At 40.6% G+C, this 24068-nt stretch overlaps 2 protein-coding genes across 8 annotated transcripts; one reads left to right on the plus strand and one right to left on the minus strand.

The window, feature by feature from the left end:
- Positions 1-1933: 1933 nt before the first annotated feature.
- Positions 1934-10927, minus strand: sil1 (SIL1 nucleotide exchange factor). 4 transcript variants are annotated; one of them, XM_035650742.2, is made up of 12 exons: positions 10599-10927; positions 10302-10393; positions 9446-9575; positions 9213-9318; positions 8977-9058; positions 8771-8857; positions 5295-5390; positions 5096-5217; positions 4497-4593; positions 4245-4409; positions 3020-3184; positions 1934-2567 (listed from the first exon to the last, which is right to left on the minus strand). In XM_035650742.2, the coding sequence occupies exons 2-12, from the start codon at positions 10386-10388 to the stop codon at positions 2370-2372; spliced, it is 1335 nt and encodes a 444-aa protein (XP_035506635.1). In that variant the 5' UTR covers positions 10389-10393; positions 10599-10927; the 3' UTR covers positions 1934-2369. The 4 variants fall into 4 exon arrangements, with proteins under 4 accessions (XP_035506635.1, XP_035506633.1, XP_035506634.1 ...); XM_035650740.2 differs by having other exon boundaries at positions 10522-10927; XM_035650741.2 differs by having other exon boundaries at positions 10512-10927.
- A 2628-nt stretch (positions 10928-13555) lies between these two features.
- Positions 13556-24067, plus strand: spdl1 (spindle apparatus coiled-coil protein 1). 4 transcript variants are annotated; one of them, XM_035650733.2, is made up of 15 exons: positions 13565-13650; positions 13736-13839; positions 16673-16834; positions 17068-17244; positions 19012-19206; positions 19326-19475; positions 19925-20023; positions 20105-20215; positions 20302-20442; positions 20992-21098; positions 22288-22408; positions 22796-22862; positions 22965-23156; positions 23261-23333; positions 23502-24067. In XM_035650733.2, the coding sequence occupies exons 3-15, from the start codon at positions 16673-16675 to the stop codon at positions 23644-23646; spliced, it is 1740 nt and encodes a 579-aa protein (XP_035506626.1). In that variant the 5' UTR covers positions 13565-13650; positions 13736-13839; the 3' UTR covers positions 23647-24067. The 4 variants fall into 4 exon arrangements, with proteins under 4 accessions (XP_035506625.1, XP_035506626.1, XP_035506623.1 ...); XM_035650732.2 differs by lacking the exon at positions 13736-13839 and having other exon boundaries at positions 13556-13650; XM_035650730.2 differs by having other exon boundaries at positions 13589-13839.
- The last annotated feature ends 1 nt before the right edge of the window (position 24068 follows it).

The raw sequence follows: 24068 nt of genomic DNA on the forward strand, positions 1-24068 counted from the left end.
TCACAAACAACTGCCCGGCGTCTGTCACGCTGCGTGTAACGCTTCCGCGTCCTACCGGTAGTAGAGAGAGGGGCTGTGTACGAAATCACCCACTCATTCACTACCCCCTATTCACTATAAAAGTGGGCTATATAATCACTCACCAGCTACGATTTCGGACACTACTTGAGTCGCGATGGTAATTACGTTAATGTCACAGGATTATGACGTAACTACAACGACGCCGGCCGGTGGACGATCCTATTATACTTAAAATATTTAATATTTATATCCGTGTCTATTTTCACCATTAATCAATGGCTTTTGTCAAAAATTAGGCGGGATACAACAAGAAGAGAGAGAAGGCTGAGACGTGTTGCTGCTGCGAGACGCGCTCGCGTTGCACCGCCGTTGTCTCGTCTCTTCCCTCCGCCGTATATCGGCGCAGCGAGCGCAATGCATCATGGTATATATTGCTCGGTTAGTGACCATCGGATGTCCACTACTTCTCACGATGCATTCTGGGATACAATCAGTGCACTATATAGGGTATATAAAATTTCACTAAGAATTCGGACACCACTACAAAATGGCGAAGGCACTATATAGTGCACTATATAGAGTGCACCCAGCTTCCTTTGTCCCTAAATAACCTCCCGACCGGAAGGAGAGCGCGTGAGCTACGGTGGTTCCTATATACAGTTTAGACATCCCCACTACATATGTGTGCATGTAAATAAATATATATATATATATATATATATATATATATATATATATATATACATATATATATATATATATATATATATATATATATATATATATATATATATATATATATATATATGTGTGTGTGTGTATATACACAGTATATATGCTAATTTCACTCACAGCTCAATATCTTGCAGGGGGCGGGAAGAGAATGATGATGACAATGTTATCATGATATCTTAGAAAGTTAAAAGAATAATGATAATAATGAAAATATCTGTATCCCTATCATTTCATCTTTAACTTGATTTACCGTGTTCTTTGTCATCCTTCACTTAGAGCCTTCCATTCAACCCTGACCACTCTCCCACAGCATAATGCTGTCTTCACAGGCTTCAGCACTGGGACGGAACTAACATAGAGCTGCAACACAATAAAATGTTTAAAATGGGAATACTTTTTGAATGCACTGCAAATTAGCTGTTTCTAAGATGGAATGAAACACTGAATAATGTATGGTTTAATGGAAAGGCAACCCAACAAGGGATCCCCAATAGTCCCTGTTACACCCCAACTTGTTAGGGGGAAGCGAAGCAACATAACACCAAAAAGTGGTTATTTATTAACAGGGGTTCAAAATGGATTAAACAAAGCTAGGTGCCTGTGGCCTGTGGGTGCTGTTTAAAACAAAGAAACAAATATAACTGAAAGACGACTCTTTAATAGTTCACAGGTTCCAAAAATACTTTTTAATATCATTACATCACATTACATTAATTTAACAACTTTTGTCCAAAGCGACTTGGACAAAAGTCTTGATGGTTGAACTTTTTGTCTTACCCAAAAGTCCAAAAATCATCAAGTGCATGAACATTCATCAAATAGGCAAAAACAGCCTCAAGTGCTAATTTTAGAATTTTATTTTTTTTAAATAATAAATTCAGGGAGTAAGGTGCAGTCTGAACAGGGGAGTTTTCAGTCTGCGACGGAAGCATCAAAGGTTTTCTTCTGTCCTGATGTCAATGGGGAGCTCGTTCCACCATTGTGGAACCAGGACAGAAAACAAACGGGATTTAGATTAGCGGTAGCTGCCTGCTCCTTGCAGTGAGGGAGTAGCAAGCCGTTTGGCAGTAGCAGAGCGAGTGGACGGGCTGGCATGTAAACATTTGACCATGTTCTGGATGTAAGAAGGGCCTGAGCCAGAAGTCACCAGCCATTAAATTAAACTGAAAAACATGAATTATCTCATATCAATTTATTTTCATATCATCAAAAAAGTCAACATTTTACAATTAGTAAAATCAGTGATGGTTGCATGTAGCTGTGCCTCTGGTTCTCGCACTTGACGTACATGGACACATATGCTCATGAGCCGTCCTTAATGTTATCACGTACGTTTTCTGCTTTGACAAGTCAGAATATCTGCTGTGAAAAGTGTCTATGAAAAACCCCTGGGAAAAAAATGAAAACATTCTGAGACCATCAATGAAAGCTTGGCTTGTCAAATTCAACTTTTGGTTCCATCATCTACAGGGCGAGCCCATCACCCACAGGAGTTTCCCTCTGAGGCTGGTCATGCACCCGATGACTGGTTGTTTAGTTTTCCAAGTCTATCAGTCTGTACACTCCACTGCACAGTGTGGGCATAAAAAATGTCGCTCTGTACAATCCTCTGGTCATTTCATTTTGACTAGTAGCGTATCAATAAGTTCTACAATTTCCGCAAAGTAGCCAGTCTCATCTCCCAGAATCATTTCTGAATGGACCAGTTCCTGGTACTGGTCTCGGAGAGAGAGCAAGTAGCCCAGCAGAGAACTGTCTGAGCGGTACTCATCCAAACACTTCGGAGCCATCGCCAACAAAGCCCGTAGAGCCTAAAAGGAAAATTACATAAACAGTGTATGAAAAAATGCTAAATGGACTGTATTTATATTGCACTTTTCTAGTCTTGTTAACCATGCAAAGTGCTTTACCGTACAAATCACAAACACAGATTCATCCAGTGCTTCTATATACAGCACTTTTTCTATCACACATCATTCATACACTGCCGCAACAGCTGTCAGGGGCAATTTAGGGTCAAATGTCTTGCCCACGGACACTTCAGCATGTGGACTGAAGGACCCGTGGATCAAACGATCGACCTTCTACAGGGTGGACAACTCGCTCCATCTCCTGAGCCAAAACCGCCCTGTTATATAATGTTCATCTGTTTAAACAGTCTGGGATTCTGAAAGTCTAAATCTGTTCATTTAGCCTTCAAAGCTAGTCTGTGGTAACTATCAACAGTTCTTGCTTTTCATCATCGTATCAGATTCAGTCCCACCTTCTCTCTGTGGTCATGCTCGGTAGACTCGAGCAGCAGTGGGACCAGCCTGCACCAGCCGTTCTCCAGCAGCTCCGCCTCCACGGACACCTTAGAGTACTGATGCACACGCTCCTCATGGGCGGCATCCAAGACTGGGTCCAGACCTGCCTGAGAAATCAGCACCTAGAGGCACAGACAAGACTAGCCTCAGCATCAACAGACCCAATCACAATCATTAAGTCCAGGCCAAAAAGTGAAAATCATACTTCATTATTGAGACTAGAAAAATAAGCCTGGGTGAGCTTTTTATCATGGAAGAACCTAAAGGTAAGGCAAGGCAACTTTATTTGTATAGCACTTTTCATACACCATGCAATTCAAAGTGCATCACAAGAAACAAAACAAAACAAAAAAATATGTAAACAAAACAAATACATTAAATATAGAACAGTAAAAATACATTAAATATGTAAATATCATGAGAAAATGTGTCCTTCCCTAGATTTCATTAAAAGCCCTGTCTTAAAGGAATGTTTTAAGACCAGATTTAAAAGATTGTAGTATTGTGGCAAACCTCAGATTTTCCAGAAGTTTATTCCAGACATAATGAGCATAAAAACTAAAATCTGCCTCTCCATGCTTTGTTCTGACCGTGGGAACAACAAGCAGACCAGTGTCTGAAGATTTGAGGGGTCTGGCAGGTCCATAACCCTGGTGTAGATCCGAAATGTATTTCGGTCCGAACACGTGAAGTGATTAATAGACAAGCAGTAGATTTTAAAGTCAATTCTCTGAGACACGGGAAGCCAATGAAGTTTTTTCAGTACCGGTGTGATGTGGGGAATTTTTCTTGTTCTAGTCAGAACCCTGGCAGCAGCATTCTGGATTAATTGTCTAGTGGCTTTTTTCTGGAGACCTGTAAAGATGCCGATGCAGTAGTTGAGCCTGCTAAAAATAAATGCATGAACAAGTTTGTCAAGGTCATGCTTGGACATGAATTCCTTGATTTTCCCTTTGCATGTTTTTGGTGATAAGAAGAAAGTTTTTGTAACTTTATTGATGTGTTGCTGAAGTTAAGGTCAGAATCCAGAACCGAGATTAACTAACTTGATCTTTAGTCTCCAGTGAAAGCGATTCAAGGTGAGCAGTGACTTTGAGTCTTTCCTCTTTGGTACCAAAAACAATTATTTCAGTTTTATCTTTATTTAGCGAATAGACTAAAATGACTAAAATAGGGTTGTACCTTTTCACTGATCATGTCATACAACATGGTGACGATGCGTGTCCGCAGAACTCCGCCTCCATCTGCCCTAAACAACTCGGACAGGACCTGTAGCCCCCCATTTGACAGGAAGTTGTGCTGTGCATAGGGGAAGTGACGCAATAGGGCGGCCAGTGCAAACAGGACCTGACAGGAGGACAGTGGCACACAGAAGACATTGGTTGTTTGTACACATACTGGACATTTGGCAGGGATGAGAGTGGGCGTCCATACCTTCTTCTTCACAATGAGTGGCTGTGCTGTGGCCAGGGCAGTTAACAGCTTCTGCAGAGCTCCACTCTCTACCGCTTTCACCTGAACTACTGGGTTACTGTGGGGGACAAACATACCGACACTGAGACTGATACAGACTGAGATAACAAAACCTTGAAGACAAGAAAATGACAACACCGCACTGACCTCATAGAACAGTAACTGTGACTGTGTCGGTCACAATGGCTGATTTTCTCCATACAATTATCATGGACAAAATAATTCATGATAACAATGTTATCATGATATCTATAGAAAGTTTGAAGAATAATGCTAATAATAAAATATATCAGTATCCCTATCAGTAGTTCATCTTTAACTTTATTTACTGTGTTCTTTCTAATTTTGCATTGATTGGCCAATGAATGATGCTCATAATGAAAACAAAAACACTCCACTAAAAAAACACTACCAATCTGGACAGGTAATGTTACCGAAGACTGCAGTCTCTTCAAATCAAATATAGGGTGATGTATTTTGATCTTGTTTGATATTGCACAGTTGTTGTGGCTATTTATTTCTATGGAGTTAGTAGTTAAATACACTGCTGCTGTTTTTACCTGGCTGAAGCCGATCCCAGGACAAAGGCAGACTTTTCCTGTAATCTGAAGTCAGAGCTGTTCAGTCCTTCCACAATCAACTGGAGACCCCCCATTGAGCACAGAGTCTGGGCATTGTCCACCTGACACACACACATAAACTTAAAGAATTGTAAGCTAACATCTTCTCATGTGTATGACTGGGTGTGCAATTGGTAACCTGGTGCACAAGATACTCCAGCTCCAGCAGGATGTTCAGTCTCTGCTCTGTAGTCGTGCTGCTGCTGTTGAACTGGTCCAGCAGACGCCTCATTATCTAGACAGCAAATCAACACACTTCGCTCAGCTTGACCAACAAATGAATCAGTTTCCGCAACCATTACAGAATAGCTCCTAAAATCCACTGAACAAAAATACCTATGTCGAAAGAAACAAAACTATTGGCTCCAAAAATAAGACTGTATATTTTGCAAAGTGTAGGTTTAATATGTTGACTTGTGTTCATTAAAACATATTCTGTTTGAATGTCTCATTGTCTCAGCAGAGTATTGCATTGTGTAGCCTCAATGTTAGTGAGTGTTTAAGACTTTCAGAGTCGTTTGGTTTGTCCAGTTTGACCAGCAGGATTCTCTGAGTGCTGCTGTAACATGTTCTCCTGCCACACAGGAAACACAATCATGACGAGTGTAAACGACTCGTTCACGTCTTACACACTCATGTAGAGCCCGATTTGGATATGGATTTTTTGGGGCCGATGCCGATAAGACAGTACAAGATTCCTGATACAGATACATTGGCCGATATATATGTGTGTATTTATATATATTAATCTCTCAATGATTCCTAAAATGTCGTTTAAACCCTCTATGACAAAGAAATGTAATCGAGGATTGATATTTTAGTTTAACCATAAACTTTTTCATAAATACCTATAAAGTTAAAAAAAATACAAATACAACCAAATAAATAGAAGTTGAATTAAGAAAATAAATTTATTTTACCTAAAATGTATACATAAATGCACATTTAAAGGCTCATAACTGTCGTCCAAAAACATAAGTCGGGCTCTAAACATATCGGCCAATATTATTGGCCAACCGATATATCGTTTCGGCTCTACTCTTATGTGCACCCTGAATGACAGACACACACACAGGGCCGGTAACAACTTCATGAGGTTAATTCATGGTCCACTAGTTAAAGTGTCAGTAAGCAATTCTAAAGTAATACACTTTTTGTAAAAATCTGCGAATATTTCCTCACTGTCCGTTAGCTTTCGCTTTTGTGTGTGTTTTCGGCTCAGCCCAGGCTGAATGAGCGGACCGCAACACACAACACTGTCACTCATCGACACATTAAGAGACGTTCTGGCGGATGGTGCTGCAACTCTGTGGTTTTGGCCTAGTGGTTAGTGCGTCGGACTCCCATACCGAAGGGCCAGAGCAGTAAAATCACAACAACAAAAAGAGAAACAGGCTTTCTCCAAAATCGCTTACTGCCCCTTTAACTGGCATTTATTCCCAGTAATCCAGATGGCAAGTCAGACTAACCCTGAGTTCCATTATACCTCGGAACTCGGAGCTCGGAACCTGGAAAGCGGGGTGGTGTTATTTTGCCGACCTCCCGAGTTGGAATTAAGTCTTGGAGAGGCGTTCCAGTTGCAATTTCCGACTTAAGGTCGTAGTTCCGTGACATAGGAACAATGACTTCTGAGCTCCAAGGTGTAATGGAACACAGAATCTGTGTCAGAGACACTCACAAAATAATGGTGAGAGAGGAATTGGCTGCAGTGACTCACTCAGCTGACTAGTGGCCACAGTGATCATTCTACAGACGTTCACCCGATTGAGTGAGCAGCAAAACACTGTTACATGGTCAGATGGTTGTAGGAGGATGAGAATTGTAGTTCGAATCCGGTCATTATACACTTTTAATTTCCCAATGTTATTTTGTCTGGTGCACAGTGTAATCAACACTCACTCCATTAATGAAAATATCTTTCACTTTTCTTCTTTCTAATGTTTCTAATTGTGAGAAAAAAACAAAAAAAACAACAAAAAATGAAACGTATCAGAGGAGTGATGCATACCCTACACATGCTGTATATTCCCCAATCAGGCAATGCTATTTTTTTAATATTGAAATAATGCCTTTTTGTAATGACATAATCTATACAAATGATTGGTAAATGTACATTGGAGAAAGGGTTCTCAACCTTTTCTACTGCAAGGCCCACCTATTCATACTTGCAAAGGGACAGTGCCCAAAAAGATCCCAATTATTTTGGCTAATCTAAACCATATTTCGCTTCAGGAACTTCGCCACACCACAACCTACCCTATCGTGAATGATGACGTTGATTGTTGAGGGTTTTTTTTAAAGATATATATATATATTTTTTTTAAGCCTTTATTTGACAGGACAGTATTCAGCATGAAGGGGGGAGAGAGCGGGGGAAGACATGCAGCACAGTGCCGAGGTCGGATTCGCAGCCGGGGCCACTGCTGGAGGACTCAAGCCTCTGTACATGTGGCGCCGGCGTTAACAAGTGAGCTTATAGAATAAATAACTTATTATTTTAATAATCATTTATAAAATCTATATTATTTGAGCATCCAATTACCATCATATTATTAGATTAATCAACTTTTTTTTTTAAGAGAACTTCAAGCTGAAGACATTTTGCAGCCCACTAGGGGGCACACTAGTCCCAGCGGTTGAGAAAGTCTGCATTAGGGTGTCTCTGATTGTATTAGTTCCTCGAACTACTATTCCAGGGACTAAAAGGATCCTGTGGCCCATTGTTGCCTGCGTTTCCATCCTGGCCTGAAGTCCCGGGAAGCTTATGCAAATCAGTTGACGACGTATGGAAAAGTTGATGAGTTGTTATTTTTTACCATAATGCGTTAAATACCGTTTTACTTTTTTATTTACTGCCGCTGTAACTTTTTAAAGTAGCGTTATAATTCCCTAAATGTCGATGCAGAGAACTGCCGTGATAATATAATGATCGATGGATGTTGAAGGAAGTTATGAAGTGGTGTTCACGTGAATGAGGCATATAACAGCAGTAGAAGGATCGTAGTCATGCTACTGGAGGAGTGGAAGAACTGGAGAAGCCACCCGCATCATTTAAGTCTTGTGTATAGGAGCATTGTGGTTTCTCTGTAAAATACACAGATGATGGTTGTGATCCGCATGGTGGAAAGTGGTTTGCAAAAGTTAATTATAGGAGATAATCTACTGGCTTTCTTTCTGTTTGAGATGATCACATAAGATTTTTTCTCTATAAAAGCTAGGTCGTGTCTACAGTCTAATAGGATGCAGAGATACCTGGGAAAATGCATTTTTGATGTGACTTCTTCATGACATCACTGCAGTGTTTCCCATGAATGACCTACACTGTGGTGTGTGCCTGGATTAGTCTCATTTGTCCTGCCACAGTTTCATAATGATAATGTTTGAAATAAACCGGAGTTCACCGATTTTGAACTCCTGTGAATACAACACTGACATATCACCTTTCAGAGTTGTTGAGGCATCATCATTTTTGCCCTTCACACGTCCAGCAGACACAAGGCAACATGATGATTCATGTGGAGTGCTGTTGATGAAGCCAGTATTCATTCTCTTTTAGCTCCGTTTTTTTGGTAACTAGTTAATGTAACTAATTGCTAATTTCAGTAACTGAAGTACCTGAACATCCGTCTCCACCAGCAAGTCCAGCTGAGCCATGTCTTTCTTCAACTCCTCTAGGGAGCGATACTTGGAAGCCACAGAGTCCTACAAACACAGAAGACGTAGTTTCAGTGTGATATACAGCAGCCGCCATGACTAAAGGTGCATACATGTTGGTGTCTTTGCTAAGAGCCTGAATAGGAACATGTTATGTCTTGACTCACTGGATTCAGGTCCTCCTTTATCTTCTTCATGGCCTGTTTCAGTTCATCAGGAGCGAAGGAGGACGGAACGTGTCCTCCATTCCTGGGTAAGATAGACTTACTAATGATATCATAATTGCATATTGTCTGAAACACTGCGTTGACAGTATAGTGAAGAGCTAGGTTTTCTGGTGGAGACTGCAGGCTGTGATCAGCGTCACTGTGCTGCCATGTGAAGATGTTATTGTGATCAATACCTGTGATCCTGTGTCCAGTGTTTGAGCTGCTCTTCTCCCAGTCTGACCTCTCTCTGACCCGTCTGCAGATTTAGCCTCACGTGGGAACCTGCTGGTACTGCCTCACCTGTGCACACACACACACACAAACACACACACACAAACACACACAAACACACACTCTACAAGTCTTAACAAATAAATCAGATTTTGATTTGACTGTAACGTGGTCAGTTCATCCTCCAATATATTACCTGGTTTGAGTGTTTGCCACTGCTCAGTAGGTTGGACCACCTTTAAATTTGCGACCTCTTCCTCTCCTTCATCACCAACTGCTCCTACTTCTCCTTCTACATTCTCCACCACAGTCAACGCAGAGTCAGACTGCACAGATAGAAAAAAAAACAACACTGTCCAATAACTGACTGCAAGTTTTCATTTGAACTCAGTACATAAGACTCCTTGCCTCTGTTTGAAGTCTTTTCCATGTTTTCACTTTTTCCTTATTTCAATGTTTATTTGAAAGGGACATTTGTAGCAACTCCTTATTTACAATGTCCATCCCAGAAGGGCTTTTATGGCAACATAAAACATCAGAATTAGAGGTAAAAATGTATTTAATTAACGCTATGCAGCCGTACAACAAGCTGGCGTACACATATGCATGTACACACACAAACAAAAACAACATATCCATTCACAGAAACATAAATCCATATATACCAGTGTTTCCCCATTATTTTACATATAATGCCATCAGAAGTAATTGAAGGTCACTTTCCTTATACACCTTATTCCTCATTCCTGTATAAAAGATTGTGGATGAAACTTAACGTGATTTGTGAAACCTAACCCTAATACCCCCCCAAACTAGTAAACCTAGGGGAAACACTGTATACAGTATGCACATACACGTATACATGCGTAAAAACACACCTACCCCTAGCCTCTCATGTTTTCTTTTTTCCTCAGTTTTATCACCTGGGTTAAGTTCCATTCTTGTGGATAGTTATACAGGATGCCTTCCTACCCGATGATCTACAGTGAGACAGACCCACTCCTCAACAAGAATGTCAGTATGTTTTAAAAGCATAATCCAATACAACTCACCTTCTGCTCAGGAACAGCGGCTATGTGCTGGCAGCGCAGCAACATGAGAGAAGCCAGGGTTATGCAGCTGAATGAAATCAGCCTCATGGTTACTGAAACACAGACACTGACACATCAGTATCACTGTCCTCAGTGACTCCCCCGCCAAACCTTATGCACAAATCGGACGTTTAAATGTATCTAGATTCTTTACTTTACAACACTACATACATAAACTCGCCTGTTTCAGTGAGATCAGAAAACGAGGTGTGACAGAACACAGGTGATGATTTTTCCCTCTCGTGTAACACTACTGACGTGCTATTCGTCCGTCGGTGGGCTCTACTCTCCTCTCATTGGTCCACGTGCACAGCCACCGCCCATAGATGTAGAACGAGAACTGGATGCCGAGTCGAATATGGCGGCTCCGTTCCGTAGTGTTCTCCGTTCCGCTGGATTCGCAATTGGGTAACTTCAAGTGTAAATCTGGGTTTTCTCTCCAACAAAGCTGGTTCTCTTCTTCTTACCCGTGTTGATTAACAATGGGAAATGGTGCTGAACGGCTAACATGCTCTGGAGCAGGTTAAGTTCAAGAGAAGAGATCAAAACCTGTCAACGGCCCCACTACTGACCAATCAGATCACCGGAAAAATAGAGTCATCATTCTACAGGATCCCGACTTGGACAAAATAGTTAAGAGTAAGGTGACAAATAATAAAGCGCAGCAGATATTCGTAGATGAGTGGAATCATGGTTTTGCTCCAGTTTCCGAACTGGTTTTAAAACACTGAATAAATACATATAGACTAATTAATAGTAGAGCTTAATTTGAATATCAATAAAGTTGATTTGATTCCCGACAGAATCACTGACAGTGTGTTCCTCTCTTATTCTATCACTGCAGCTTGGAGCAACACGAGGATGCAGTGTGATGATGAATTTTAATTAAAAACTAAAAACGAGATATTTCTATCAGAAAAATGATCCACACACAATGTATCCCATTATCATGAATGAACAATTTAATCAGATTAACGTCATCACATTGATGTTTTCTTACCTCTGCTTAAGCAGCAGAAACGCCTGACATCACTTCAGCTTCTCTTCATCATAGTTTGATCATCGTCAGATAAAAGTGCAAAAATATTCTCTCAATGGTATTCACTTTGTAGAATGTGACTTTTACATGTTGCTCAAAAGAGTTGCTGTCATACACGCTTCTTTGCACTCCCCTTTGATCAGTCACAGAACGAAAACCCCATAGGGACTGTCTGCCCCCCACCCAACTAAATGAATCAATTAAAAAAACAGGAGGGGAACTACACATTAAAATTTGATACAAAATAGCATAACCCCTGCAAAATACAACAAGGTAAGATAATTTGATAAAACATAAGATCACTGTCACCCAAGGCTGTTTTAAGTACATTTATTATTCTCAGGTTATAATATTGATTCCCTGTCTGTAACTGAAACATAAAGAATATGTCAGCCTATAAGAATCTACTCCCATCAAGCATCCCCCCCAGCATCTTGAAGGACTCATTTCACACAAACTGTCCATCAGAGCAAGAACCATAAGACTGATGAACTGTTTTTTGTCCTGGTTCCTCGATGATGGAACGAGCTCCCCATTGACATCAGGACAGCAGAATCCCTTTAATGCTACCGTAGCAGACTGAAAACTCACCTGTTCAGACTGCACCTTATTCCCTGAATTTTTAATTTTTTTAAAAAATAGGAAATAAAAAAGTATCTAAATGAGCACTTGAAGCAGTTTTTGCCTATTTGATAAATGTTTATGCACTGTAAATATTTTATATGGTTGTATGCACTTATTGAAGGTCGCTTTGGACAAAAGCGCCCTCTAAATGAATGTAATGTAATGCAGTCTGTTAACACTGCAAACATGGCATCACACTAAAGAGCTTGTTACTGGTGGGAAAGTTCAAAAATGGTGTATAGTAGTGGCTTAGCATTCAACCACAACACTTCAGCAAAGTCGAGAGCAGCCACATTATACCACAACAATGGTGTAATTTGAGATTGCGGCTGTGGCTCAGGAGATAGAGCTTGCTTCCCTGCTTCCTGCAGTAAGTCCTTTGCCAAGGTACTTAAAGGGCCCATATTATGCCCCCTTTTACACAAGTTACATTGGTTTTCAGGTGTGTGAACTACATGTCTTTGCCATTCCATGTCAAAACACCTCAAGGATCAAGCCACACAGCACCCTCCTCTTTCTGTATAAACAGCCCTGTGAGACTATGGTCGATTCCAGCGCATTCATGCTCACATCTCGCCCCCCTCCCTTTGTGTACCGCAAAGCTCCGCCTCGCTCCGCCTCGCTCCTCCCTGGGTCTGCTGCGCAACTACGGCGTTGCGCTTCCATGACAACAGTCGCACGTGACAAGGCACAAACACGATGTAGAGACCCGGGAGGCACAGCGAACATGTTCTCCATAATTACACACAGAGCACAAGGGGCTGGGCGATAGAACGATAACGACATGTATCGCGATAGACACGTTATCAATAGAAAATGCGTTCCATAGAACGTTTCGATAATTGTTTTGTCCTCGTTGGAAGAAACCGGAGCACGAGTCTAGCTTGGCCATGCCCGAGGTCGTCGTTCGCTTGCGGGGACAAAATTATTGCGTAGACGCGATCTGTTTTTCTGCACTTCAAGGGGGGAGGTGCTGCTCAGGTTGGGGGCGTGGTCGCCCCAGTAGCAGGAGTCAACTTACGTCACTTGACGCCCGGGCTGTGAATGGCTCGTTTACAGACCGTCTGTACGATCAACCCAAACCACGAATCAACGACTCATTGTTTTCTTTTCATTCTCTGTGGGCTGGCAGACACCCCAGATAACCAAATATACGTGGAGGCAGGCTGAAAAGGTGCCTGGAGCATAATATGGGCCTTTTAACCATGAAATTGCACCTGTATGAATGATGTGTATTACACAAAGTGCTCTATGAATGAATGTGTGTGTAGGATGGGTGACTGTGACTTGTACTAAAGCACTTTGGGTGGTGGAGATGAACTGCGCTATATACAGTAAATACTGTCCATTTACCATTTACAGTTCAAACGTTAAACATTTGATTCAAAGTTTATCTATGTGCTGGAGTGTGGTGGTTTTGGTGAGAGGAGTTATGAATGAACTCCATAACTTGGAGCTGACTAGAGCCCGCTGGTTGTGGTTGAACCAAACCCGCGTCCCTCCCTCACCCGCCTCGGCTGAGCTGTCTCTGCCTAGCCAATCAGTGGCAACTCTCGTTCAGTCGCTATCGTGTCGCGAGAACTCCGTTGAACTGTGATTCAAACCGTGGCGGTTTGTGACTTTTACAGAACATAGTTCGCTGACAAGGTAAAGAAAAAAAGGTTCTCGTGTCCATTTAGTAACGGTATGAATGACAATGACCTACTGTTTGTAATTAGACACCCGCCCTTAGGAAACATGGAGCGTTAACGTCCTTTGTGTGATCTAAACAACAACAACAAAAGAGAATGCGGAAATAGGGCCATTACCCGCGACGGTGGTTGACCGATAAGTCAGGTAACGTAAAGTATCGCATTGCTGCTCATTGCTGATGTACTCGGCTAGCTACAGATTAAAAATGCCTTCTCTCTTTCTACAGTGACTTAGCCATTCACGCGGTTTGTGCGAGAATGTCGTCACTAACCTTGGCATTATAACAACAGATGAAGACGAACACCAGCACCGTGTGTAATAAAATGAGACATGTTTACTAGAGCCCGACCATATAGATTTTTCGGGGCCGATATGTCAAACTTTTTTATGAAAAAGAAATCTAACTGATGTTGATATTTTAGTTTAACCATAAACCTCTTCACAAATAACTATAAATTGAAAAGAAATTACAAATACAAACCTAACAATTACCTAAAATGTAAAACATAAATGCTAGGGCTGTGAAACGATTACAATTTTAAATCAGATTAATCCCAATGAATCACCATTTGTATATATGCCCGAAAAATTTCAAATTTTCCTCTGTATATTGTTGTAGGAACGGAAAGATAAATGACAGAAGGCGGATATATACATTTAACATTTGTTACTTATTTTTTGATGGAGCTACTTGTCCCTTCTTCTGGGGCGTCTTCTAAGCAGCATACAAAAACATAAGCAGCTCCTTACAAAAACATAATGTGTAGTATTGTAGTAGTTATGAACAGGTAAAAACAAAAGAGAAGTACAAAAGAAACGTGTTTTCTTAATGGAACTCACTGTTTTTTACTAAATTTTCAAGATTTTTCAGAAGAAAGATGAGAATTTCAACATCATCTGTACACAGCACAGATCTGCTTGATGTGACAATGTCACCTGCGGTGTAAGAAGATACCCTCTCACTGGGGACAGACGTTCACAGACAAGTAACAGCGGCACAGTGTGAGTGTGCCTTGACGTCTGCAGTCTGACAAACAGCGGGTGCTTTGGACAGTTGGCTCTCTGTTTGGGCTCGTTTTATTATACAAAGCAGGAATCCGCTGCTATAAGTGTACCAAATGCTGACTAATTAGTTTTGCCCTGTTTGAATCAGCTGAATGGCTAAATGAGTTGACATGTCTGAGGTAGTCCCACTGAGACAGATGCGACCGATGCGACATACCGTTATTTTAATGGCATCACCAGCCATATTGCAACAGGCTGGCTTAGCGTAGCCTTTGGGGAGAAGCAGACATCATGCTGACACTGCCACCTGGCTAAATGGGGTGGGTCATTCTGCGCACGCGTTAAAAAAAATGTATGGATTAATTCCACAAATTAATCCTCCCGCGTTAATTTTGACAGCCCTAATAAAATGCACATTTAAAAGGCTCATGTCAGTTGACCAATAATATCGGTCAGGTTCTAAACATATAGGCCAATACAGATATGTCTGTGAGGCTATTATCGGCTATCGCATTAAGGATGTTATCGACCAAACGATGTATCGGTCGGGCTCTAATGTTTAGTCACTCCCTGCAGTAACTCAGCTGAGCAGTGGCCACAGTGATCTGTCTACAGATGGTGACATGGGTCACATAGCTTTCTTAAGAGGAAACTCTTGATATACAGGTGCATCTCCAAAAATCATGGGAAAATGTCAATATTTTTCATCTGTTATGTAAGAAAGTCAAAGTTTATTATATCCTACAGTCATTACACGCAAACTAAAATGTTATTAGCATTGTTTTAATTTAATTTCAATAATTGCTGCCTACGGCTAAAAAAAAGTATCTCAAAATATTAGAACATTTCCTTTCTTCTTTGAGTATATAACTATTCATTAGAGTTGCAACAGGTAATCGATTCTTTACCGACTACCAAATTAATCGCCAACTATTCTGATCATTGATTAATCAGTTAAAGTAGTTTTTATGAAAAAACGTCTCTGATTTCAGCTTCTTTAATAGGATTTTTTTCTGGTTTCTTAGCTCCTCTTTGACAGTAAACTGAATATCTTTGGTGTGTGGATGAAACAATACATCATGTGGAGGTTTTGGGAAACACGATCGACATTTTTCACAATTTTACGTCATTTTATGGACCAAACAACCAATTGATTAATCGAGAAAATAATCAACAGATTAATTGATTATGAAAAGTTGCAGCCCTACTATTCATACAATATAAATACTGTGCAATCTCTCCTATAGTTCAGTACACACAACCACAATCATGGGAAGGACTGCTGCATTTCATTTGAAAATCAAGGTACCAGGGTCTGGAGGAAAAGGGAAGATAATATGTTAAAAGTGCTTGCAGGCATTCTACAACCCCACTCAGTCTCAACCTTTAACCTGTGGAAAACAAGGATATCTTTATTAAAACTGCTGACCGTGAGAAGCTGTCACAATCATTAGAGAGCAGAGTATGAAGCAGTTGCATGTGGGGAACAGAGTTTAAATATAGTGAAGCATATGCTGGGTTGCTGGCAGCACTGTGCTTGAAGTATTCAGCAGATTTTACAAACTACAGCCGGACCATTATGGATTTTTATGGGGCCGATACTGGTATTGGGGAGTAAACAAAATTCCAGTGCCATTATATGGGGTACCGGAAATTTGTATTGTATGTATGTAAATGTAATCAAGATATTACAGTTTAACCATGAACTTTATTATAAACAAATAAAAAATACCAAAACAAGAAAATATGCAGGACTTATAATAAACTTAAAAACAATATAGAAAAATAAATATTTTGTTAAAGGTAAGATGTCAACATTAATGAACATATTTTCTGCGTTGTTTATCCTGAAAGATAAACGTTTTTTTTATATTGGGGCAAACGTAAACGGCAATTCCTGTATGTCTGTGAAAGACTCATATCAGCCAATACAGTCGACCTGTACTGCAAACATTCCTTTTCCCTCGAGCAGATGGCGGCAGCAGAGGAGTTGGAGCTGCTCAGGAGCCAGCTGAAGGAGCGGGACGGGCAGCTCCACCAGGCGGCTCAGGCTGGCTTAGATCTCCTCAGGCAGCAGATGGAACTGCAAAACAGACTGGATGAACAGAGAGTAGAGATGACCAACGCCCTTGAGGTATGACATTGCACTTTAACCTTTATCACAATAAACCCCACACATTTCTCCTACCTCCACTGTTATATACCAATGCAGATAGTTTCAGTTTGATGTTCCCATGTTTTAAATATCCACTTTCCCAAAACAAACAGAATGTAGGCTGTTTTAGCTGAACTTATAGTTCCAGTAAGAACTGTCTATACATTGGTTTTAACTTGTACACTAGACGTTGTATGATGTGTGTATCACAGGCCCTCGAGCAGGACAAGTACTCTCTGCGGAAGGAGGTGGAGTTGAAGACGCGGATGCTGGAGTCACTGAAGTCAGACTATGAGTGTGTGAAGAACCAGCAGAGACAGCAGCTTCAGGGACAACAGATGAATCTGGAGAGGAGCCACAGCATGGCACTCAGTGAGCTCAACAACAAGGTACACAAACCTGTGGTCTGCAGGTGTCACCGTCACAGTTTACTGGGACACAGAGCCACTGTTGATGTCCTCAGTAAAATGGCAAATGGACTGCATTTATATAGTGCTCTACTGTACCATCTTTGTGTTAACTGCAGTCCTTGCTCTCTGTTTGAATGAATGTAAACATGGCAATTAGAGCTGCAACAGTTAATCGATTAGTAATTGAATACTAAATTCAACCCCAACCATTTTGGTAATTGATTAATCGGTTAAAGTAGTTTTTATGAAAAAAAGTCAAAATTCTCTGATTTCAGCTCCTTAAATGTGAATATTTTTTGGTTTCTTTGCTCCTCTATGACAGTAAACTAAATATCTTTGGTGTGTGGACAAAACAAAACTTCATCTCAAGGTTTTGTGACAATTAATGACATTCTAAGGACCAAACAACTAATTTATTAATCGAGAAAAATTGATGATCGTTAGTTGCAGCCCTAATGACAATGCACTGCAGTTACCTCCTATTAGTAAGGAGACATTTGAGAAGAAGTATAAATCTGTCTATACATTCATCTGCCGGGAGCAAAGTCCAAAGCCATCTACTGGATGTGTATATGAGCTGCTGTTGGCTAACATGTTAGCTGTAACAACTTTATAAGCTGATACATGTCACTGTTCACAGGTAGTTTTTCCTTTTTCTGTCTAGTTGCTAAATTAATAATAAATTCATGAATGCAGCTTTGAGTATCACTTAAGTTTGATATTATTTTTGTAGCATTCACTGCATTGGTCATGAGTATGGTCGAATTGAGTTTAGTGAAGGTGGAGTCAGATTCTCTGAGGAGTGCTGTCGGCTTTTCCTAAGTCCTAGGAATCCTTCCCTACACCTTTCCTTGACCTCATGTCATTTTCCATTGAAGTCAAGGAATAGAAGAGAGGAAAAGACGATAGGAAGAACAATGCGAATCCACCCATGCAGCCCGTAGTTTGGAGACAATTAAAAAAAAAAATGTTTTTGCATTTGATTCAGACACTCTCGCTAGAAAAGAACACCACTGAGGGATAGCTGAGAGTCGTTTTTATACATCTGTATGATGCATTAGTTGTGCTGATTGATGATGACCAGTGATCAATGACATTCGGAGCGATTGCAGGTAACTAAATTCAAGACGGTTTCAATTTGCCATAGCAACACACTCTGTACCTGCCACTGCCACTATGGTATCCACAGAACCGTAGTTTTTTATGAATATTACCAGCGGAAGGATAAGTAGTTCCTATCAACCGGGCATTATTTAGATAATCCTGATGATAGCTAGTTACTTTCTACTGATGATAATAAAATAAACATTTACCCAAAATTACTGAGTTTAAATATCAATATTTTAATACTAGAATCAGTCCTAGAACATTCAATGTCAGAATTGGAAGTATCAATATTTCAATATCAATCTGCACATGAACATCACAATCAACTTTCTGGAGAAACTGTGACTTACGCAGTCAGAATGTAACATGTAACAGTTGGATTTTAAAATGATTTATTTACATAATAATATTTACTTAATAAACATCTAGCTATTTATTAGTCTGGTGTCAAATATTGTCTGAAAAATCTTTCCGACACATGGAAAATGTGTCGGAACCCTGAATAAGGAAGCAGAGGATGTCATTATCAGCCTGCTGCTTCTTGTGGTTGCAAGCAGAATGTTTATAATTTCACAAACAGGGAAGATGACTGGGACCATATTGGGTGGTGGATGTTACTATCTTTGTGTTTCTCCTCAGATGCTGAGGTTGCAGTCATCCCTGGAGGAATCTCAACTGAATGAGAAACAGTTGAAACACAAACTTGAGGTGCAGACTGAGACTCTGAACAACAAAATGGAGGAGCTGCAAGCTCTGAACGAGCACAACCAGAGCTCCATGACCTCTGAGATGATGGAGGTGCAGCTGAAGATCATGGAACTGGAGACCATCAAGGTGAGCAAAGGCTTCACAAAGTGCCGGACTGCATTTCAGCTCATTCTGAATGCTGCGCTCGTTTTCGCCTCCAAGTGAAATTGGCATTATTGAATAAGCATATTCTTGTTGTCGCCTAGGTGGAGTTGGAGCAGACTCTGCAGGAATATCAGTACAGAGAGCAGCAGCTGCAGCTGACCAACAGCAGCCTGCAGCGTCACCTGGAGCGAATCACAGAGGAGAAAGAGGAGGGAGAGAAAGAGGCAGTTTCCTGGTTTAATGCATTAGAGGTGAATACAGCATTGTATTACATCTGAGATAAAAAAACTTGTATGCTCAATGAGCACTTTATTAGGAACACCACATGAACACTGGGCAGTCCCCCCCCATGTATCTCAAAAAGCCTCAGTTCGTCATCATACTGATTCCACCACAGAGATTCAGCTCCATGTTGACATGACTGCATCACATATGTGTGTCAGAGGCCACAGTCAGCATCAGCAAAAAACAAACAAACTTGTTTTCATACAGCCAATCAAATTGGTTAATTTCACATGACACAGTTAAAGTTGTCGTTCTAGCAAAGAGAGAAGCCACGGTGTCTGAATCCCTTGCTCGGACATCCACACGTGACACAGCACAGCTTTGCATGATGAGATGAACAGGACTGTGTGTCTGTGTATCACTTTGTTCTGTACATGCCAATTGTTTGTCTTTGCATCTCTCCGTCATGGCACAGAAATCTCGCGAGGTGAACCGGGACCTCCAGATCCAGCTGGATCAAGCTCTACAGCAAGCCCAGGATCCCAACAGCAAAGGGAACTCTCTGTTTGCTGAGGTAAAAAACGAGTTAAAAAGGATAAATGAAAAGCAAAAAGGGTGACCCTGTGAAATCATTGTGCATGTTTGTGCATTTTAGCTGGAGGATAAGCGTGCAGCGATGGAGAGACAGCTGATCAGTATGAAAGTCCAGTATCAGTCGTTGCAGAAACAACACAGCTTCAGTAAACAGCAGCTACAGCGGATGAAGGTACTGTTTGTCACAATACATGGCTAGACACAATTGTCTACAACCTATTACTTAAATGACACAGTGGATGTGCGTGTGCTGTGCAGGTTCAGATAGCCACTCTGATGCAGCTCCAGGGTTCCAGGGCTGACCCTGCTCAGCTGGAAAGACTCCAGTCAATGCTCTCAGAGAAAAATGGGGAGATCCAAAATCTCATGACTAAACTACAGAGACTGGAGAAGGTGGAGGTGAGATTGTATTAACCAACATGTCACAATCAAATTGACATAAGCTGTGCAAACAAATGAATGGACAATTAACTGATATTATCGTACGCACACCTAAGCTTGCTGTAAGACATCGAAAATGTCATGAGGATTGACAATCAAACGTGAGGAGGAGGATTATTACCTCCGCCAAGGATTTCACTCTATTTTTTTTTTTTACCCTATTACTGTAGTTGCTTTTGTTGTTTGTTCAGTTGGTTGGTTTGTTTGATCTACCAAAAACAGATTTCTAAGAAACTACAGTGAAGGGTGGACATGCAGAAAGAACCCATTAAAGATCCAAGAAATTCTTTTAATCAACATTGTGAGATAGGGCATTTTTTGATCAGTAATATTTAGGGGAGTGTTATCTATGAGTGTGTGCTATTAAGTGCGACTTGATTAACAAATCAACCTTAGATGTCAACAGAACATCACATAAATCTTACTCTTTTTTTTTTCTTAAATGGTGCATTTGATTTGCCTTCCTTCGAAAATGTATCTGATTTGTCTTTTTGTGTCTGTGTGTAGATGATACTCAAGTCTAAGCCAGCGAATGTAGCTCCAGCTGAAAATGGTGATGGCCAAGATGAAACCTACTACACTGACCTGCTTAAAATGAAGCTCAACAATACTGTGTAAGTGTAACTGACTCATCTGAATACTACCAGACTTCAGTTCAACAAACATCTCATTTCTGTTACTTCTGTGGATTACAGAAAAAGCATTTTAATTTCCAAAAACATTGAAAGATTTTAAGAGCCTCTCAGTCTGGTCACAGAGAAGATGAGTACAACTGGTCAGATAGATGGACACGGGTGGCTGTGGTGTTTTGAGCCCCGCTTCCCCTGAGTCAGCATGCCGATGTCTCCTTGGGCAAGACAGTTTACTCTACATTACCTCTGATGACAGTTCATGAATGTGTGAATGTGACTTGTGCTGTGAAGCCCTTTGTGTGGTTGATAAGACTAGAAAAGCGTTTTAAATATTAGGGATGCACTGAAATGAAAATTGTTGGCCGAAACCGAAAAGATTGGAAATTTTCCCCAATTCATAAATTAAATAGCCTAAATGTGCTTTTTACATTTTTGCCTTGCTTTTCAAGAAAAAAGTTTATTACAAAAGTACAATTTATAGATATTTATATAACACAAACATTTTCTTTTTTACATTCCAGCAGACAATCCAACAAAGCACAATATAACTTAAGATAAAGGAATTAGAACAAAATACAGGACACGTCAGACATCAAGGTTTTCTCTCCCCCATCTCCTGTGCTGTGTCCAACCACCAAGTTGCTTCCCCAAATCCAACTATGCCTGGATTATTTCTCATGCATGTTGCCTTTTCTCCACTGCTTTATCTTTATATCGCAGATCAAGTACAGTTGTGATGCAGTACAGGGGTTCGGAGGATGCTCTCTAAGAGTGCAGTTGTTTTCACTCCGTGGTCTGTTTCAGCCTCTTTGGTTAGAATAGGCGTTAGTATTGCTGCTCATCTCCCTTGTTAGCTGCTCAAAGGGGGCGAATAGAGAGAGAAGTTTCTCGCTGGTTTTCGGTGAATGCCGCAGATCATAAGCTATTTTTGTCTGTCAGAAGCTCCTATATCTTCATTAGATGGTACTGTATTGACTAATGTTTGATGTGGCATAGTGGTGTTGAAGTATCAAAAACCAGAATGCTAATTTGGTTCACCAAGGCAATCATATCATTTTGAAACAAATTCAAATAATGGATGGTTGGTGGATGTCATCGTCCATTTGCAGTGGTCTTGGACTTGTGTTTGCATATGCTCCTTAATTCACTGAAAGTGTTTGTGTGTCCTCAGTAAAGATGCAGAGCGTCTGGGAGATGAGCTTTCCCTGCAGAGGATGAAGTCTTTGTCGGAGAGCCAGAGAGCCCTGGAGCTGGAGAGAAAACTCTTCACATCTGAGCGGTTGCTCAAACAGGTTACACGCTGCTCTCACATCCAGCGCTTCCTCCATGAAAACTGTATCTCCTGATCAAGTAGAAAATAGGATTCTGACCATAGAAGTTTTTTTTGTTGTTTTTTAATTCCCAATTCGTAAACTGCAAAAAGATACACACAGATTTGAAAAACTCGAAATGGCAGTGTCATATTATGTGATTATATATATTATATATAAACAAAAAACAATGATATGTTACTGTGGATGCCAGCATGAAACAGAAAAAGAAACAGCCCTTGCATCCATAACATCTTTCCTCTTGGCTTAAGACTGTTGCCAGTTTCAGACATCTTACTTTGCCAGTGCTGCATCCGAGTGTGATATTTGATGTACTCTGCCATTTTACAATTTTTTGTCCTGATGCAGACTCAGAGTGACAAGATCAAGCTACAGCTGCGAGTAGAGGAGCTACAGCACAAATGTGAACCCAGAGGTAAATAGAATACTATCAAAACTTGTAAGGACGTGGATGTAGGTACATATTAAGTGTTGAAGTATATTTGCAATGTTGCTGCCTCGTGCAAATTGTTTGTAGAAGCAAAAAAGAATCTGATCCAGAAGATGAAGAAGGAGAAACTTCCTGTGGACATCGGAACCTCCACTCAGGAAAGCAGGCTTGACAAGGGCGAGCAGTTAGTTGCGGTGGAGACGGATGTCACACATAACAGGACTACAGGCCCCAAGGCCGACATCAATCTAACAACCGAGGCAGGAAGCTCAACACAAGGTGTGCATTTGAAGTCAGAAGGTCTTTGGGCCGACAGGTTCAAAACGCTTGATGAATGAAGTGTTGGCCTCATAAATCATTCCTGTCATGTGTTCCAAAACCAGAGCTGACTGAGCCACGTGCTGCTAAGTGTGTGAAGATCAGTGAGGGGGAGCCACTTGTGATTCCCAGCCTCAGGTCAGTGTGTGAGGAGAGAAATTACTAAAACTGAATTAGCTTCCGATTCTGTCGATTAAAACTCATAAGCAAATGGTGAAAGTGTAGCAATTTAATGTGTGTGCTGTTTAAATAATCTGGCAAAAAGAAAGTGAAATATTGAATATTTTTGTTGTTGTTCCTGTGAAGCTCTCCTGTGAATGACAGCGGAGAGATGGAGATGGAGAACAAGCAGCAGAACCAAAGAGAGGAGAGGATAAAGAAACAGAAAACAGTGGAGATGATCCACGTGAGCTCTAACAGCAGCATGGAGAACCAGTGTGCTCAGCAGTAGTCCTCTCTTGTAACATGTGTATGTATGCTGATATATATTCAAATATTTGGATGTGACCGTTGAGTTGTACTTCCTCTGTTGATTTGACTGTTTTTGCTGTTTACTGTCATTAAATTGAAACCCTTGCAGTATTAAAACATTAACAACAGAGTATTTTGAGAACAATTATCCACTGCGCTTTCATAAAGTATTTTGAAGTATAATTTTTTTTTCTGTTATATAAGGCCTGCAATATAAAACATTTATCCCACATTAGTCTACACTTGTATGACAAAGCTAAAACAGAATTTCATTAATACTTGCACATTTATCAAGAAAAGGGAAAAACATTAAGTATCCAGACATTTGAAATTGATCTTCTCATTTCCCGATCATCTGAGCTGTTTCTTGAGTCCACCTGTGATAAATTCAGTTGATTGGAC

This window comes from Scophthalmus maximus, chromosome 9 (genome assembly GCF_022379125.1).
Source record: "Scophthalmus maximus strain ysfricsl-2021 chromosome 9, ASM2237912v1, whole genome shotgun sequence".
Classification (NCBI taxonomy): domain Eukaryota; kingdom Metazoa; phylum Chordata; class Actinopteri; order Pleuronectiformes; family Scophthalmidae; genus Scophthalmus; species Scophthalmus maximus.